The sequence below is a fragment of the Castanea sativa genome, chromosome 5 (genome assembly GCF_040712315.1).
Source record: "Castanea sativa cultivar Marrone di Chiusa Pesio chromosome 5, ASM4071231v1".
Taxonomy (NCBI): Eukaryota; Viridiplantae; Streptophyta; class Magnoliopsida; order Fagales; family Fagaceae; genus Castanea; species Castanea sativa.
In genome coordinates, this window is record NC_134017.1 from 73,714,040 (window position 1) to 73,733,487 (window position 19,448).

At 35.5% G+C, this 19,448-nt stretch overlaps 2 protein-coding genes across 2 annotated transcripts; both read right to left on the reverse strand.

Moving 5' to 3' along the window:
• Nucleotides 1-2,332: 2,332 nt before the first annotated feature.
• On the reverse strand, nucleotides 2,333-6,681 carry LOC142633526 (G-type lectin S-receptor-like serine/threonine-protein kinase SD1-13). Its single transcript, XM_075807763.1, has 7 exons — nucleotides 5,304-6,681; nucleotides 4,714-4,821; nucleotides 3,818-3,978; nucleotides 3,525-3,735; nucleotides 3,126-3,363; nucleotides 2,857-3,010; nucleotides 2,333-2,748 (listed from the first exon to the last, which is right to left on the reverse strand). Exons 1-7 carry the CDS (start codon nucleotides 6,574-6,576, stop codon nucleotides 2,440-2,442), a joined length of 2,454 nt encoding a protein of 817 aa, XP_075663878.1. The 5' UTR covers nucleotides 6,577-6,681; the 3' UTR covers nucleotides 2,333-2,439.
• Nucleotides 6,682-12,480: 5,799 nt separating this feature from the next.
• Nucleotides 12,481-12,975, reverse strand: LOC142635777 (uncharacterized). Its single transcript, XM_075809868.1, has one exon. The coding sequence runs from the start codon at nucleotides 12,973-12,975 to the stop codon at nucleotides 12,481-12,483; it is 495 nt and encodes a 164-aa protein (XP_075665983.1).
• Nucleotides 12,976-19,448: the final 6,473 nt, after the last annotated feature.

Genomic DNA, 19,448 nt, shown 5'->3' on the forward strand with positions numbered 1-19,448 from the left:
GGCTTGGGTTAATTAAGCTTAGCAACAGCATTTTCCCATTGGTTAGTTTGGTATTTTGATTGTGAGGGAGCTGGATATAGTCCAATGCTTGGATGGGTCTGAGGCCCATACTTTGATGCCACGTCTGAGGTCCAAATTTTTAAAAGTTTTGTATTTCTGATGCCACGTGTAACGAATGAGCGTGTTGGGTTCAGTGGTTTTCGAAGTAGGCTTTTTGGGCTGGTCGTGGCCTGAGATTTGGATTTGTGAAGGGCCCTGTGGGCTTGACCATGGTCAGGTTTAAGACTGGGCTTGAAGGAGTTTTAGCACTAAATGATGCTACTACGTGCAGGCTATAGACCCAAATTGCAAATTTAGAACAATTAAAATTATAACCTCGTGCAATATCATTCTATAAGTATTAAGTGCTCATGGGTGTAAAGACTAAGGGCTGAGATTCAAGTTTACAAGAAATTTTTTTTTACATATATACACACTTAAATTAGTCGAGAATAGAATTTTTATTTTGTTTAGAAAAAAAAAAACAATTTAATTGGTATACAAAATACAATAAATTAAATTATTATGTTTTTTAAGGAAAATAGGGAATAATTGGGGTGTCAATAGTTTCCCTTCTTTGTTTGTGTCTCATGTATACAAGATGCTAGATGAAGAAATTTTTTTTTTTTTGACTCGTGACAAATCCAATCTATGTTCCATGAAAATCATTCTTAAGATTTTGGTTGTAAAGGAATTCGTAGTTTATTTTTAAATAAGATATAATTTCTACTCCAGTTTAATCTAAAGTGTATATGTGTGTAAAGATTCCTCTTGAAGACTTGAGCCCCGACTCTTGCCTCCTATACCTTACAAGCACTTATACTTGTGGAGTGACCATCACACCAAATGTGTGTGATGGTAAAGGAATTCGTACCTTAGGTGGTTTCCTATAGCTAAACAGCTAATTTTTCCCTGTTTATGGAGGCTAATTGGAGTATTAGTTATGTGTGAAAACATCTAAGTTGAAAAAAAAAAACTTGAAAAGAAAAAGAACTGCAACATGTTTGATGTTAAAAAACGTTTGAGTTGAAGAAACTAAATAGAAAAATAAGGCCAAAATTAAACCACTATTTTCAGGTTACAAACCTAAATTATATTATTATTACCATATTATTATTACATTACAATAGAAGTTCTCAAGTCTTAAAGCACACTTATAACTTACCAAAATGATTACCATTTGTATCTTTTTAATTTTCCTAACTATTCCCATTCCCATTTCAATGTCTAGTCAATAATTTTGTTGAAAATGCATTAGTTGACTACCAATTTTTTTTAATAAAAAACATCCAAAAGAAGATTAAACTAATAATTAGGAAAAAAAACTACCAAAAAAAATAATAATTTAGTGCTATTACAATACATAGGCATTAATTTCCTTCAATAATACCACTCAGCAATTATCAATATAGTTATAATAACTAAAAATTACAAACCTAGAACCTTGTCCCTTAATTGACACCCCATGCACAAAGTGTTTATAGGTCTAGAGAGGAAAATGGTTCAAGTTGTAGTACATAAATTGGTACGGATGGGATTCCACTGGCCTCTAGAGGCAGCTAATGCTAGAATGCTGCTTGGTAGAATTTACAGGCCTAAGCATCTGTGATCAGTCATAATATTTCTTGTTGATGGACAGGTATTATGCATGACTGTATGACTTAAATGTACTCTGTTTTCTTTCCATTATTTTGGTCAAACTCTTGAACTTTCTCTTGTGTACTTGGGACTCAAACTTGTTTTGATTGCATGAATGTATCCTATTGTTGGTCTTCTGGCCTGTCGGAACTTGGTAGTACTATTGTGCATAAATTTAAAATTTTGCCAATAAAGTTATCTCTATGTTGAAGATCATTTCTCAATGTGAAGCACATGTTGACATATCATAGGGAGACTTTTTCACTGATGGATCAATTAATATCTCATTTGAGACTTGAACATCGGACTTTGCCATTTTGAAAATTTTGGGTTACTTTTGAAAGAGGGGTATATGTTTTTTTAGTATGAGGATTTTGGGCTCATAAAATCTTTCGTGAATTAAAATCAAATCTAAATATTTATCCTCTTTATATTATCTAATAAGAATATTGGGATTTAGACTCCCCAACCCAAATCCCCCCGGCCCAAATAAAATTTAATAAGGAATTAATATTGAACTAAATAGTTATACTTAATTACTTATACTCATTTGTATTGATTGTTTCATTTTAAAATAAAATTTTCAGAATATATTATCAAAATGCATCGGAATTTCTCCAAAGCCAAAAAAATTTACAGAACAAGATAAGAGAGATTTTTGGTTTTAAAGTGATTTTATATATAATGGAATGTCATTATGTACAATAAATGGGATAATGGATGGGCATAAATTTAGAGAGATTTATCTCAAGAACTTTATTCTTATCTGCCATAAATCGTTGTAAGAGTGACATTGCAAATGGAGAATCTTATTTGGCCCTGTTGAGTAGGCTCACAATTTGAAGCAATTTGCCTTTCGGTGAATGCAGGGTGCTTAGGAAAGGGAAGATCCACAATATCACTATTAAGCATTGAAATAACAGTAGAGATAGTAGGCCTGTCTCTTGCTGTTTCTTGCACACATAGCAATCCCACATGTATGCATCTGAACATCTCCATTCGAAAGCATGGATCCCATATTACTGGTTCAATCAAAGCCATGCTATTGCCATCATTCCACAATTTCCATGCCTGAAAGATAACAAGTGTGAAAGACAAATTGGTATGTGGAGTATAATCTTATTGGAAGTTACCAATTGGGGCTTTGAATAAAATGGACAATCAATCAGATAGACTTACAAATCCTACAAGGCTCAAGTAGTACTGATCATCGTCGTAAAAGCTAGTGTTTCTTCTCCCACTAACAATCTCTAGTAACAATACACCAAAGCTAAAAATATCTGATTTCTCCGAAAAAAGTCCTTGCATTGCATATTCAGGAGACATATATCCGCTACATTTAAACATTGAAACACGTCCTCATCATTTGACTATTTAAGCACAAAAAGTGGTGTTATTGCATTTTTATTTATTTTTGAACAACTTAAATTTAAATTGAACAAACTTACTATGTCCCAATAACCCTTTTAGTATTAGCTTGATTTTCAATGCCATCGAAAATTCTAGCAATTCCAAAGTCCGATATTTTTGGATTCAGGTCTTCATCTAACAAGATGTTACTTGCCTTTAGATCTCTATGAATAATCTTCATTCTAGAATCCCTATGAAGGTAGAGCAGACCTCGACCAATTCCTTCAATAATGTTGAAGCGTTTTTTCCAATCAAGGAGTCTTTGGTTGAGTGGATCTAAATGAATAGTGACAAGAAAATAATAACAAAGGAAAGGAAGAGTAAACTTATTTGGAAAGAAAATATACACATTTGGACGTCAAGAGTTCAACACATTAACGATATAGAAAGTTATTCTACAGATGAGCCTAAAAGGCAGAGAATCTAAATGTACTAACCAAAAACAATTGCGTCCAAACTTTTGTTTGGCATGTACTCATAGATCAATATCTTTTCTTCCCCCTCAGTGCAGCAGCCAAGAAGTCTAACAAGATTTCGATGTTGGAGTTTAGAAATCACCACCACCTCATTCATAAATTCTTCAAGCCCTTGTTGAGAGGATGTTGACAGTCTTTTCACTGCTATTTCCCGTCCATCATGCAATTTTCCCTGGCAAAACAAACAATGAATCTGAGAACTTATCTGTATGATTTGAAGAGGAGCCAATGAAGTCTACAAGAGCAACCATTACCTTATAGACTGAACCAAAGCCACCTCTCCCAAGCATATTAGATACATGAAAGTTGTTTGTTGCAGTTGCCACTTCTTCCAAACTGAAAACTTGCAGCTCATGGAGTTTAACATCGTTCAAGTAGTCAAACAGCAAGCTCTTCCCGCTTTTACTTTTTCTTGCTGTTACAAATTCTAAAAGTAAGTAATCTGTTGAGATAGTCAAAGCTTGGCTTACTTATCTTTTGAATGTGTAACCAATAATAGCGAGTTTATGCAAAACGGAAATATAAGATTACAAAAAATAATTGCAGAGAGAACACAAAAATTTACGTGGTTCAGCTTTAGGCCTATTCCCATGGGTTGTGTTTAGGAGAAAGTTTCACTAAGAAAAAAGGGATCTCACAAAACCCGTATTCTAAATACACCGTAGGAGCTTTCTCTCACCACAGCAAGCACACCACATGAATTCATAATGCTCAAAACCTGATGTTCCAGATACCAAAGTTGATAGGTTGCCCAACCCGACCCGTGCACAGTCATAGTGACAAAGACTAAAGTCATAAGTGCTCTTCTAAACTAAGGTTGGAAGAATTTGTATGTGAGCAGTTTGTGTTTGCACATATTGTGTGCAGTAGGCCTTTTCCTTTGTATATAGATATACGTACCTCAACCTCACGAAAAGAAAAAAGAATTATATAATTGTCAAAGTCACACAGGTCAGTATTCCAAATACCACTTGAATTGATTTACATAAAGCAAATATACATAGTATAAGGACTATTTCGTATAAAAAGAAAAGGGACTATAGAATTGTCAAACTCGGCAACTTGGTATTCCAAATACCACTTGCATGGCAAGTGGTTCACCCAATTTTAAACAAAAGTCAGGCCACTGTCAACATAATAGACATAGTACCTGGCTTTTTAGCAGTCCACCTCCTTAAGTAGCATGCCGTGCTAGCAATGGCAATCACTCCCATAATCAGTGTAATTCTGATGATTACTCTCAAATGTCCCTCTTTGTCTGTGTATCAAACAAGTTCAAAGTAATACTAGCTCAAATTTAAGTGATGATATTTTATCAAAATCATTATTATTCTATGAGACTTGCTGGACTGTTAATTTTGGACAATTTATAATACCTAAAAATCTGATCAATGGGTTCTAAGAAAATAATATATTTCAAGAGAGATGGCAGCTCTGCATTTTTTTTCCTAGTTATAATGTTTTTCAAACAGTCCACTTTCAGGAGGCTGACAAATAAGCTGACATTTTTGCAGGGTTGTAGGTGGGAAGATCAATAGTCCTAAGACTTATCCGCATATATATGATATATGATGGCTTTAAGAAGTAGTAAAGTTCTAACAGCTGAAGTAAATAAAAACATTGAAATCTTGTTGCATTTATATTATATCACTAAGTAAACAAACAACTGGACTGACTGCTAGATGATCAAAAGCATAAGATTATGCAAAACAAATTTTGACTGAAAACAAAATGACTTACTGAATTCGGAATAGGCCAGACGAATATATATATCCGATCCACGAATGGAGAATTTCCTTAGGTCAATTAAGTTTCCACTCCATGACATACAACCAATTCCAGCATCATGTGCATAAGCTACACAAGCACAGTTCTCCAAGCACTGCTTTCGACAACTCTCTTTAGCCCCATATGACCTCTCCATAAAGTCTGGCACTTTGAACATCTTCAGTTTCAAAAACCAATCTGCCTTTTCGTCTTCAACACTATTATTCACCCTTTGACACTGCAATGGTGCCTTCCTAATACACCCACTTGTCCAATTTCCTCTGTTCCATTCCTCAATAATCTTTGGCCCAAACCCTCTTATACAGCCACAGATTGGTGAACTCAGCGAATCACAGCTTCCAAATGCACCACAAGTGCCATAAACATCACACTCATCTTTTGGTGCTAACCCCACAACCTTCCAATCCTCCTTGCTATCATCCCAATATGTCTGCACTAGATTCCCTTGTGAATTCAACACAAATTTTGATAGAGGCAACACATTTGCATAATCAAAAGTTGCATAAACCGTACCTTCTTTGTTGTCTACTAGATTAAATCCATTATGATATTCTGCATTCCAGTCAGGTTCACCAATAAAGATCTGACCATTCCATGGACCACTCCGCCAATATGGACGACCATCTTTCCATATGAAAGCTTCGGGAATGCTCCTTGAAGCCATGCCTACAGAGAAGCTTCCAATGGATGGATCAGAAGGGCTTTTCCATGATGTGTACTGTACTGTCTGATTTGTCCTTAAATTGACACTAAGTTTCATCTTTGGCAAGAATGTATTAGAAGGATGTTGGAAACTCTCCCATACGATTTTCCCTTTAGTGTTTTCTCGCAATACAAGGTTCCCTGAATCCAAAAGGTGGAAATTTGAATTGGCAACGGAGTTTGTAACATTTGATGACCAAAGAATCTCCTTTTGTCCATCTAATACTACAAGATTGCCGTCCTCTGATATAGTAAGAACCCCAGAAGAATCCTTGAGGGGTTTCTCTCTGTTAGCTACCCATACGACAGTGGATACGGAAATTCTATTATACCATATTCCAAGGTAGCGGTTAGTAGAATTTACTGGGCTAAAGAATCCCAGTTTGAAAGCACTCCCATTGGAGATTATGTAGTCTGGGTCTCTGATGGATTGTGGAGATATAATGGTGTCTCTAGCAACGATTAAGTTTAAACAAAGGCAACAAAAGACAGACAAAAAGTTTATCTTGCTAAGAAGTTCCATAACTCGTTAGAAACTACTTGTATGTTTGAGTGAAGAACAGGGACTCCATCTTTATCTAACAAGCCACTATTGTTTGAGTGGTCCAAAACCTCCCACCCCTTATGTTCACATGTTATCTCCATCTCACCCTCCAAGCCTCTCTTTTCACTCTCTTTTCTACTGGTTGGCCGAACCAATTAGACATGGCAAAATGGGCGGGTCGAATCGGATTCGGATCGGGTCAATCGGGTTGTGGGTCAAATGGGTTACGGTTTTAAAATGGGTCATTTTAAGCAGGTTAAAAATGGGTTGTGGGTCATCGGATTGCGGGACGGGTCAGGTTGACCCGTATTTTTCACATGATTTTTTTTTTTATAAAGAAAACAACATGTATTTTTCATTTGAAAAGTCATACAATAAATTACTTAATATAAAATGCATTACTTTAAAGTCACCACTGATATCAAGAATTAAACTTATTAATTGAGTTTTGTATGATCCCAAGCCTATATGTATTGCTATACCTTAATAAACTATCGGAATATGGCATAATTGATGCACATAACATAGCACCAAGCTTGAAAGAGCTTACCGACACCTTAAAGTGATGCACATATCTCTTTCACCTGACAAAGTTTATGAGATCTCGATCTCATCTCATAAAATGCAAGAAGATGGAACACGTTGTGCTTGAGAGCATCTCCATTAGACTCTTCAAATTTTTGTACTGTTTGGAGAGTGAACAGTTCATTTTACATTTTACCTACCTATTTTTGCAAATACACTTTTCAACAAACTCTCTATCATTTTCTCTATCCCATTTAAATATTATTTCTTCATTATTTCTTTAATATTTCTTTTTCAATTTTCTTTCATTCTTTCTTTAATATTTCTTTTTCAATCTTCTTTCATTCATCTAATTTTAATGGGAAGTGTTACATTCTTAACATTCTATAATATTTTCATAATAAATCATATGTGATAAGTTATTACTGATTTTAATTTGAACACATCACAATAAATATTTTTCAAATTCCAAACAACATTAACAATTATATTTTTCTTTATTGAAAAATGTTGCTTCTATAACCATTTTTTTGCAATACTTTCACAACAAAATTTTATATGGTAAGCTGTTACTAGTTCTAATTTGAACCCACCATTTAAATTATTTTTTTACTCACCAATATCAACTAATAATAATCTGTCACTTAAAATTTATTGTGAAAATATCATAGTTATGTTACTCAATTTTGATTTCTTATTCCTTATATTAATTTTCCTTTCTTTCTTTAGGTTTTTTTTTCATCCATATGTTTTTTTTTTCTTGTTTTTTCTCCTCCACACACATACACCTACCCCTATATCTATTTTCACTCTTTGTTTGACCTTTTGTTTTTCTAGTTATCTCCAGAACATATCTCCACTTCTCCCTCTCTCTTTCGTTTTCTTTCTCTTACACACACACACACAAATTTCTCTCCCTCTATCTTGATGGAAAATTACATGTTTGTATTGCATACAAAGCATACGCAGTGGAAAAATAACGGATCTACTTCATTCGCAATTGTTAACATGTACTATGCAATTTTCAGAATACAAGAACAAGAGAGCGTACCTTGGTGTGGTAAAAATCAAAACCAAAGTCAGAAGTACTCGGGAACACTTTTAATCTTTACTCAAATTCCAATTTACGCTCAAGAAGAGTGGTCTCTCAATCAGTTTTCCAAGGGAGAATGATAGAGTGTCTCACACTCACATACACACTATTTCACGATGACGTCTCTCTTTTTCATATATCACTAAATTCTGTATGTTTCTTTCCTTATAACTGATTATTTAATTAGACTAGCCTATTGGGCCTTTCCAATTGGACTTTAGCATGTGGCTTGGAGTGGGACCAAAAGGGACCAATAAGACACTAGCTCCAATGGGCATTGGGCTTTTCTGTTAACTCTTGACAAGTTCAAAATTACCATTAACTATATATAATACCACTATATAAATATAGTTGCACTCTAGGTCTTATTAATAAATTATATCCAAAGATTTTATTATACATGCAATCTTTTCATAAAATATTCATAGTAATACAAAGTCATGAATGTAGACTGCCACTTTGTAAATTACTACATTTTATCCTTGAGTACCCGATTTAATCTTTTAAAGTTATTCATCATATATTTATAAAATCCAATTTCATAAATATATACTTTAGTAACTTCTTACCAAAGTGGTTAGGCCAAACTCTCTGAATAACTGAACCCATTAAACTTATCTTAAGGGAATATTTTATATCTCCATTAAGAGACTATGAATTCCATCTTGAGAATATATGTTCTATCAACACTAAATGTGGCTGCCCAACATACTGAGGTTTTGACCAATAATTTAGATTTCACTCCTGATATATCAAAGCAACATACATTTTATGATCAGGTCCATTATTCTCTCATGATTAAGAGTTCATGTAAATAGAAGTCGTGAGATTTATTATTTATTTGACAGTCATTAAGAGAATAATAAATCTCATAGCGGTCCAGTTCAATATATCTTAACTCTTAAAACATATCAACATACCATCTAGAAGTCTCCACTTCCATGATCAAGACAAATTATCTTAGTTGATATGTTATAGTCTTCGTAGATGAAATACCCAATTTCATCACCGACTACGAACTACAATTCTGAGTTTACAAAGAATTTGTGATTTATATTTTATGTGACTTTTCACATATATCACATACGATGCATCTCATGGACTATATGATAATGTCCAAATATTCAAGTTACCTTTATTTTTAGATAAAAATAAAACAATTGTATTAATCACAATATTAAGTTATATATCATGTTATACATAATGTCATACATAATATCATACATAACATCATACAATAGAATTTAAGGGCACTAATCTTAACATATCTCACACAAACAAATTCTTTCTCATACACACATAGATCATCGGCAGAGAAAAAGGATTAGAGTCCTCCCCACTTCTAAGAACATGCAACTTAATCACCATATTGGTCAGATCAACGTTCTACATTTTTTTTTTTGGTTCTGGTTTGATTAGTTTTATTTTATTGTTCAGATTTCATTAGGCTTATGAGAAAGATTGTTTTTGTGTTTCAAATCTTTCGATTGGATCATTTTTGTGAGAGAAAGTTGTGTTGATTTTGTAAGAGAGAGTTGTTTCCCCTTTGTTTTCTGATGAGAAAAGAGACTGAAGAATGAAAGAGAAAGGGAGGAAAGAGGAAGGGAGGAAAGAGGAAAAATAATAATCTTTTATTGAACCCAACCTAATCCACGTTAATCAAGTTAGACTTATGGGTTTGAAATATTTTTTAATTACTATTATTAATATTAAATTGATAATTAAAACACCACCACCACAAATAAAGAGCTAATTTATAACCAGATAATCCTAAGCATAACACCAAACCAACCTAAACCCTACATCTACATGAGGAGAACTTAGGGTTTGGGTTTTTTTAAGGAAGAGGGGTAAAAAGTAAACAACAAAATTGTATAATATTTTTTTTAAATTTTATCTATATATATATATATATATATATATTAGGGGTGTGCAGAAACCCCGTCAACCCGTCAAACCCGACCCCACCCAACCCAACCTGCCGGGTTGGGTCGGTTTTTAGGGCTTGGTGAGTTGGGTTGGGTTACAATTTTTTTTTTAATAGGGGGTTGGGTTGGGTTTGGGTCATAAAATTACAAACCCGCCAAACCCAACCCGACCCACCCATATTTTAATATATATTTAAAATATATTATATATTTAATAATTTTTTTTAAACCAATTGTAGATCACTTCCTCGTTTCTTACTATCATATATAATATAAAATCCTATTAGTTCTTTTAATATATGTTTAAATGTATTGTATAATTAATAAAACAAAATTAAAAAATTAAAAAATATTTTGTTTATAACTGAGTTAGGAACTCATGTATATTTTGTTTATAAGTGAATTAGGATACTAGTTCAATTATATTTTGTTTATCAACTTAGTTGGATACTTAAATATATTTTGTTTACAACTAAGTTGGAATATTACTTTATATATTAATGTATATTTTGTTTATAAACTCAGGTGGCAAGTGTAATATATTTTTTTTGCTCAATTTAATAATAATAGTAATAAAAAAATTGTCCAACTCATGGGTTCAACCCAACCCAACCCACACATGTGGGTTGGGTTGGACTTATGTGACGGGTTAGATTAGTTTGAATTTTATTTTGACCCACCATGGTGAGTTGGATCAAAAAATCCCCTCAACCCGACCCAACCCGACCCATGCACACCCTTAATATATATATTAAATATAGGTGGTTCGGGTTGGGTTAGGCGGGTTTTGAATTTTATGACCCGAATCTAACCTAATCCATTGTTAAAACAAATTTTACAACCTAACCCAATCCACCAACCCCTAAAAGCTGAACTAATCTGCAGATTGAGTTGAATCATGTCAATTTTGGCGGATTGGTGGGTTGGCTACACATCCCTAATTTACATATTCAATATGTAGGTACGAACTAGCAATTTAAAGTTGAAGTGGCTTCTTTTTATTTTTATTTTTATTTTTAAAAACAGGCATAGTATTACATTAATATAAATAAAGGTTCACTAGTAGTAGGGGAAAAATATTCGTATGATCCCAAGCCTATATATATTATCATATACAAATTAAAACATTGAAAAGAAAAATTAAGGTATAGCAATATATTAGTCTCTTAGACCACAAGATATGGATTCACTGTCCATTTATATCAACAAAGTCATGTATTTTCTTCAAAAATTGATAGAAAGGTCTGCATCTGTCCTTCGATCTTGATACAAACCTTTTTAGGGTGGCAATCATCCTAGTCAGCTTTTGCACTTCTTTAGGGTTGTTGGGCAGGTGTAGGTGTTGAATAGCCGTTATCTGGTTGGAGTTCACCTCTATGCCTTGCATGGTTATCATATAACCTAAGAACTTGCCTGATCCCACTTTGAAAGCACATTTCTCTACATTAAGGTGTAACTTGTGTTGCCTTAATATATTAAAGACCTAAACCAGGTCATGGACTTGCCCCTACTCTCCTTAGTCTTCACCACCATGTTAGCAATGTAAACCTCCACCCTTTTACCGATCAAACCCTTGAACATGCGAGTGACCATTCGTTGATACATAGCCTCCATATTCTTCAGCCAGAAAGGCATCACTGCATAATGGTAATTTCTCTCCGGCATAATAAAAGAAGTTTTCTCCTGATCCTCGAGGGCCAAAGTGATTTAATGGTAGCCTTGAAAGGCGTCCAAAAAGCTTATCCTCTGGTGTCCGACTGTAGTATCCACCAACTGATCTATCTTCGGCACTAGAAATGGGTTCTTTGGGCATGCTTGGTTTAGGTTGGTGAAGTCAACGCAAACTCTCCACTTACTATTCTTCTTTTTCACCACTACCGTGTTAGCTAGCCATTCGGGTAGTAACACTTCCTTTACAGGCCCTAACTGTTTTAATTTCTCCATTTCCTCCTTCACTTCCTCCATATGAGGTTTCACGGACTTCCTTGGTCTTTGTTTCTTTGGTGGAACTAAAGGGTCTACATATAACCAATGCATGATAAAAGTCAGGTCAACCCCAGGCATTTTGTACGGACTCCATGCAAGCACGTCCAAATTTTGTATTAACAATAACAAAATTTCCACTCGGTCTTCTATTGACAAATTTTTTCCTATTCGGAAATACCTATCGGAATACGGCATAACTGGTATTTGGACCAACTCTTTTGCACTATCTACCCCCGTTAAACTCTTGGTTATCGGTAATTGCTATAATGGCTCCCAATTAGCTTGCTCCTTTTGCTTAATTTTGTGATTTATTGCTGCCACTAAGCACTGCCTTGCTACCTTTTGATCAGCCTAGACTATTGAGACCCCATTTTCTGAAGGGAATTTAAACTTTTGATGTAGTGTTGATGGTACTGCCCCCATGACATGGATCCAAGGATTCCCCAAAATCGTCGTGTATGGTGAGAAGGCATTGACCACGATAAAATTAACTTCCATTTCTTTTCCCTTAGTTACTACCAGGGGCTTTATCTGTCCCTCAAGAGTCATAATTCTCCCATCAATCCCTACAAGCGGGGTGTTATATCTACTCAAATCCTTAGGCTTCAGCCTCAATCCTTTATAGAGATCAGGGTATATAATCTCAGCTCCATTCCCTTGATTTATCATAACCCTCTTTACCAGGAATCTACCAATCTGAGAAGTCACCACTAAAGCGACATCATGTGACTGGGACATTCCTTCCAAGTCTACTTCACTAAAAGTGACATAGATTGAGGTCCTCCTGGATCTCTTCTTAGGTTGGTCCACAATATTTGTTTCAGGTGGAGTCAGTACACTCAACATGCCCCTCCAACTATTCAAACTTACTCCCCGAGAGGTTGCATGAATAACCTCAATAACTCTTAAGGGAGAGGGAAGGGCACGATTATTTTGATTTTCTGATCCCTAGCCAACACTTGCTCCTTCTTGGCCAACCAAAAAGTCCTTAAGATGCCTGGCTTTTACTAGCTGCTCCAAGTGATCCTTCAACACGTGGCACTGCTCGATGGTATTACCTTTTTCTCGGTGATAGGTACACTACAATCTCTAATTCCTTCTTGCCGATTCCTCACCTATCTTTCGCGACCATCGGAAATAAGGTTCATTCTTAATGATTTCAAGGATCTTATAGATAGGTTTCATGAACGTCACATTAACTCCCTCGACATGTTGTGATGAGCCTTTCCCGAGGGCTCTTGTCTTTCTCCTAGTTCTCTGCTGGAACTTCTTGGGGGTGATACTCTTTACGATATTGTAATGAGGCCGGGACTTTGCCTTTGCCCTACAATCGATCGTCTTCCAATCTCTTATACTCCTCAATCCTTCTCATCAGCTAATGCATGTCTTCGGGAGGCCGTATGGTCAAAGAATCTTTCAACCCCGACTCCTCTGAAAGACCAAGTCAAAAGGTGCTGGCAGCTACTTGCTCGTTCCCCCCTTTATCTCATTATATAGCTTCCAATACCTGTTCGCATAAGATCTGAGGGTTTCCCCACTTCTCATCCTCATTGATAATAAGGCATCTATCGGCTAAGGAACTTTAATACATGTTATGAATTGGGCCCCGAACGCTTGCATCAACTCTCTGAAGTTTTGGATAGACCATTTCCTTAAACCATTGAACCACCTCATAGCTGTCGGCCTAAGACTAGATGAGAATACCTTACACATTAAACCATCATTATGAGTACAACAACATCATTTGAATATAATGACTTACATTCTCTACCGGATCAGTTTTTCCTTCATAAATTGCAAACGGAGGTCAGGTGAATCGTCTTAACATATCTGTATGCTTAATCTCATCTAAAAATGGTGAATGGGAAGCCCTCCTCAACGCCCAGCTCATGGCATCCATAGCGGCATTATGGTGCTCGTACCTTTTGTGATGGAGAGATTTGTGGTAACGCTCTAAGCTTCATGGGAATTGTCTCTCAATAGACATGAACGACTACCTTGAGATGATTCTCCCATAATGTAGTCGGGGTTGTCAGAGGAATCCTCCCAGTCTCTTCTGTGGTGTCGAACCCTCAACTCAATTTCCAAATCATTAACTTGTTTTCGTAAATTCTCCAACTCTCGTAACTGATCGCCACGATAGGACCACTTAGGGATATAAGACAGTTCATTCTCCTTATGAAGATCCCTCAACAAAATCTACTCTTGTCTAGTGCCCGTCATGCATGTGATGTTGTTCCCTTCTACGCTTCCTTTCCAGCCTTCTACGACCCCTCAAGGAGGCCCTTGGTTGATTTCCTCCCACAGAACCCTTTCCAACATGTGGACCTTCCATAGTTGGATAGTACTAAGCTTATTCAAAGCCTCGAGTAGAGTAGGATTCTTACAGACGGTGCTTATTGTGGTCCCCAAACCTCCTCAAGTAATATTTGGGCCCTAATTTATTTATATGTGGGCTTTATCATAATCCTACAAGTTGAGCTCTAAACTTCACTAGGTTAGTCCAAGCTAAATCTTTCTCCCTTTATTCCCACTGTTTCCCTAATATTGTCACTCTCTCCCTCTCAATCTCTTACTCCGTTTTTTCCAACCCCCTCTATGTTGACCCTCTTCCTCCTTTTATAGGCTCTCATTAGTGGGGTTATTATCATTGCCATTTCCCCACTTCACATGCATTTTCACGTCCACTAGAATCCCAAGGAATCCTCACAACTTTAGAAGATTCTCTTGAAACTTGTCCCAGACGTCAAATAGTGTTCGGTAGCAGATTTCCCAAAGACGTTGACAGTGCTCGGTTACCGACCTTAATTTGACCTTCCCCTCACTGACTTCCCTTTAGCTTACTAGTTAGTACTAGCCCAACTTGGCCCGAACGTAATACGATTTACCTCGAATGGTATCCTAAAACTCTTGCCCATTTTCTTAGTGGACGGATTCTATCCCCACTGCATTGGGCCTTGGTCACATGGGCCATTTTGGGTCACACAGGCCTAAGCCCCTACAGTAGTTTACCCTTAAACAAATAATCAAAAGAAGATTGAGCTAATAATTTTAAAAAATATACCGAAAAAACTAGTGTCATTTTAATACATAAGTGTTAATTTCCTTCAATAATGCCATTGGGTAATTATCTTTAAATTCATAATAACTAAGAATTACAAAAAAATAAAAATAAAATAAAAAACATTCCTTTGAGTCTTTGACAATAGAGTACCTATTAATACCCAAAAAAAAGAAAAAAGAAAAAGAAAAGGAGAGATGACTCATTAAAAGAAAAAAAGAAAAAAAAAAACTACAAAAACTATTTAGTCCACATTGGTGGAAAGGAATGGAATGGAATTGAAAACCTTGAGACAGCAAAATGAGCGTTCTCTATTAAAAAACCAATCTCAATTATTACTACATTTCCTCAACACAGATAATGAGTGAGTGAACCATGTTCCCATATTTGTTCATGTTATTTTGTTGTTCTTAGCCTTTATCAGTAATGGACTTCAATTTGCTACTAATATATACATTTTTGTTTTTTGTTTAAAGACTTTTATATCGTTTTTATAGACTTTTCTATCTTAATACACTTTTGGGATGTACTCATATTTGGTTTGCAAGTTCCGGTATATTATATTTATCTTAATACACCTTTTTATCTTAATGCTTTTCTATAGATTTTCGTAAAAAGAAAGAATGGTAACGGGTCGGGTTCAGAGTGGGTTTCTTTATGCCCGATCACGCCTTGTGGGCCTGCCCCCGTTACTTGAACTTGTCCTATTTAATAAACGGGTTTTAAAAAAAAAAGCCAAACCCGCCCCATTGGGCCCTACAGTCCTGTCCCATTATGCCCGTTACAAACACACAAATTTCATATTTATGATTTTCAGGCCTAAAATCACAATCACAAGCACAAATCCTAACACAAACACAGAATTCACAAACACAAATTTTAGATTTATGATTTTCCCTTTCAAAATCACAAACACAAACACAAATCCTAACACAAACACAAACACAGAAGTCATAAATACAAATTTTAGATTTATGATTTTCCCTATCAAAATCATAAACACAAACACAAATACTAACGTAAATATAAACACAGAAATCATAAGCACAAACATAGTCATATGATTGAGACGAACTGAACTCAAAAAAAGAAGAAGATGGAGAACAAGATGGAGCAAAGCTGTGAGGCTGTGAGAGGGTATCTGAGCAAGGCCATGAGGGGGGCAGCTGAGTGAGGCTACGAGAGGGTGGCTGACTGGTAGGGTATCGGCGTAAGATGGGTGAGGGATATGGGCATATGGGTTGTGTAAGATGGGTGAAGGAGATGAGAGGGTTATGCAAGGTGCCGAGATCGGCGAGGGTGAGCTGGAGATAAGAGAGTCAAAGAGTTGTGCTTGTGGCCTTGTGAGTGAGAGAACTGAGAGATGACGAGGTAGATGGCGGCTGAGTTAGGGTTAGGATTAGGAATAAAATGGAGAGAGTTTAGAAGATATTTATACTTAGGGTTAGGATTTTTAAAAATTTTAAAATATTATATATGTATACAAGTTGGGTTCAGGCCGGGTTTGCATGCTACCTGAACCCAACCCAAACCCGTTTCGAGTTTTTTTATTAAAACCAAAACCCTTCCCTTTAGGGTTAGGTTGGGTTGGGCACCCGCAGGTCAAGCCTATTTTGCCATTCTTAGAAAAAAGTGACACAAGTACTCCATTAGATAGGTTAAGCCATAGCATCGTCTCAAACTCACCCCAAACATCAATGATTCCAAAGATTGGGTGTATATTTAGATACATCTAAGTTTATTAGGGACACGGGTGAGAGAAATAACGGCAAGTAAAAACAAAATCAAATATGAAGGTACAAATTTCCAAATCTAAATAGTAAAAAAATAACTTGATCTTAAAGGGTCAAAAGTGTAATTTAGTAATAAATTTAACTACACTTTAAGCACACGCTCTCTTCAATTTTTTTCTTCTTCTAAAGAGCACTACTTTTTATTTATTTATTTATTTATCCTAATTCAAGTTTTATGGGCTTTCTAATCACAAAAATACCTAAGAGTATGATGAGTAGCAGCAAAAAAAAAAAAAAAAAAATCATAGTTGACTTTATGAGTTTGTTATATTGATTGTACTTATTGTTAGGTTCTAAGTACTTAGGAATTAATGTATTAGAACTCTAATATGTATTTTTAGCAAACCATGATCGAAACAGGTGTCTAGTTATGTTTTAGACTTACTCAAAGTATGTGATTTATGTAAAGTTGGAATCGAGTTAACTGCAGAAGTTACTGTGCATTTCTGCTTGACTCGATTGATCGATCGAGAACTCGACCGATCGAAAGTCGTGCAGATTTTTTTTTTGTAGAATTTCCAACTCAGCCCTAAGCCCATATGACGTGTAGGATTTTATGTTTTGCCCTAGGTATAAAAGGCAAACCCTAGTCATGTTTTTGAGGTTGCTTATATTGCTGTTTGTGTGAATCTCTTGTGAGATCTGAGAGGTGCTTGCTTTCACATAAGCTTAGGATTATCAAAAAGGAGATTGCTTCAAGAACTTGATGATCATTCAGTTGCTGCCATAAGAGCTTAAAGATACCCAAGCGGGAGTACTTGTACTTGCTGGAGAATCCAAGAAAGAAGGAGTCTGTAGTCTCGGAGCTTGCACGTGGTCGTGTCAGTAAGTTTCTACTGGTGGGTAGCAATAGGATGTTAGTGGTCTAAGTCGCTATTGTACAACTTCGATTCTTTCATAGTGGATTCAGGTTTACCTTGAGGATAGCTAGGTTAAATCCTCCCCAGGTTTTTTACCGGTTTGGTTTTCCTAGGTCATCATATCTTTGTGTTTTTTATATTCCGTATTTTACATTGATATGATTATATGATTGTGTTAACCTAGATTTGGAATTTGGACTAAGTAATAACTTGGCTTGTTAACTAGGTTAATCCAATTGTGTTTTAAGGGGTCTAAATAAACTCTACACTTATGTTAATGGAGAACAACATGAGTTTCAAATGTGGGTCAAAGTAGATACATAAAAATTAACTAGCCTATAAGCATGCGTTCACCTGTGTACGAATAAGGCTCTTCTATTTTTTATTTTGAAAATGGTTAGTAGTTTTCATTCATCATAATTCAAAGTTGCTACAATTTCCAATTACAAAAATACCCAAGGTGTGATCATGGTTTTAGAAATCAGACCAAGACAAAAATTGGTTTTGCCTCCGGTTCCCAGTTTAACTTGGGTTTTGAGCGGTTATGACTAGTTTTTGACCAGTTTTGGGAATTTTTACCAGACCGGATTGGTGCTCGATTCTCGGTTGGATCGGCTGGTATGGTTTTTAAAACAAAGGGTGTGATTAATGTTTATGTGAAGAAGATATTTCACCCACAAATGCATAACACTTATCACACACCTTGGTATTTTTGTGATCGGAAAATGTAGCCATTTCAAATTATGATGAATCAAAACTATTAATCTTTTCAAAAAAATAGAAGAGCCTCTGAAAAGCGCGTGATAATTACGGAATACTAGTCTCTGAGCACATGCTCAGATGCTCTTCTATTTTTTTCGGTAAGGGTTAATAATTTACTTCCATCATAATTTGGGATTACTACCTTTTTCAATTACAAAAATACCTAGGGATGTGATGAGTGTTATGCGTTTGTGGATGAAATAATTATTTCATCACATCCTTAGGTATTTTTGTGATTGAAAAATGTAGTAATCCTAAATTATATGGAAGTAAATTATTAAGATTTACCGAAAAAATAAAAGAGTCTCTAAGCATACGCTCACGCGCGTGCTCAAAGATTAATAATTTTATTAAAGCATATAAATGGGATCTAAGCCATGAACTAGTCTCAAAATTAGGCACTTGGTTTACTTCATGAATCTAAATATTGAAGATTTTTTATGTAATGGAAAGACAATGTAGTAGGCAATATATATATAGAGATGAGTTCAAGTTACACCTGATGTAACTCTAAAGAGTTACACATTTTTTAAACCATTAGATCTAAGTAGATCCAATGGTTAAAAAAAGATCCATTTTAATTCTAATATCTTTAATAGATCTCATTAAATATTCCTTATTTATTGTATCTCTAGACCCAAAAAAAATTACACGTATGACTCACTCTCTCTCTACGTTTGGTCTCACGTTTGTCTCTTCGTTAGTCTCTCTATTTTCTAACCTGCGTTCTCTCTCTCTCTCTCTCTCTCTCTCTCTCTCTCTCTCTCTCTCTCTATCTCCTCTCCATTGCTCCTCCACTTCCACCTCTATATGTTGCCGGTAGAAAAAAAAACCCAAGCTGAA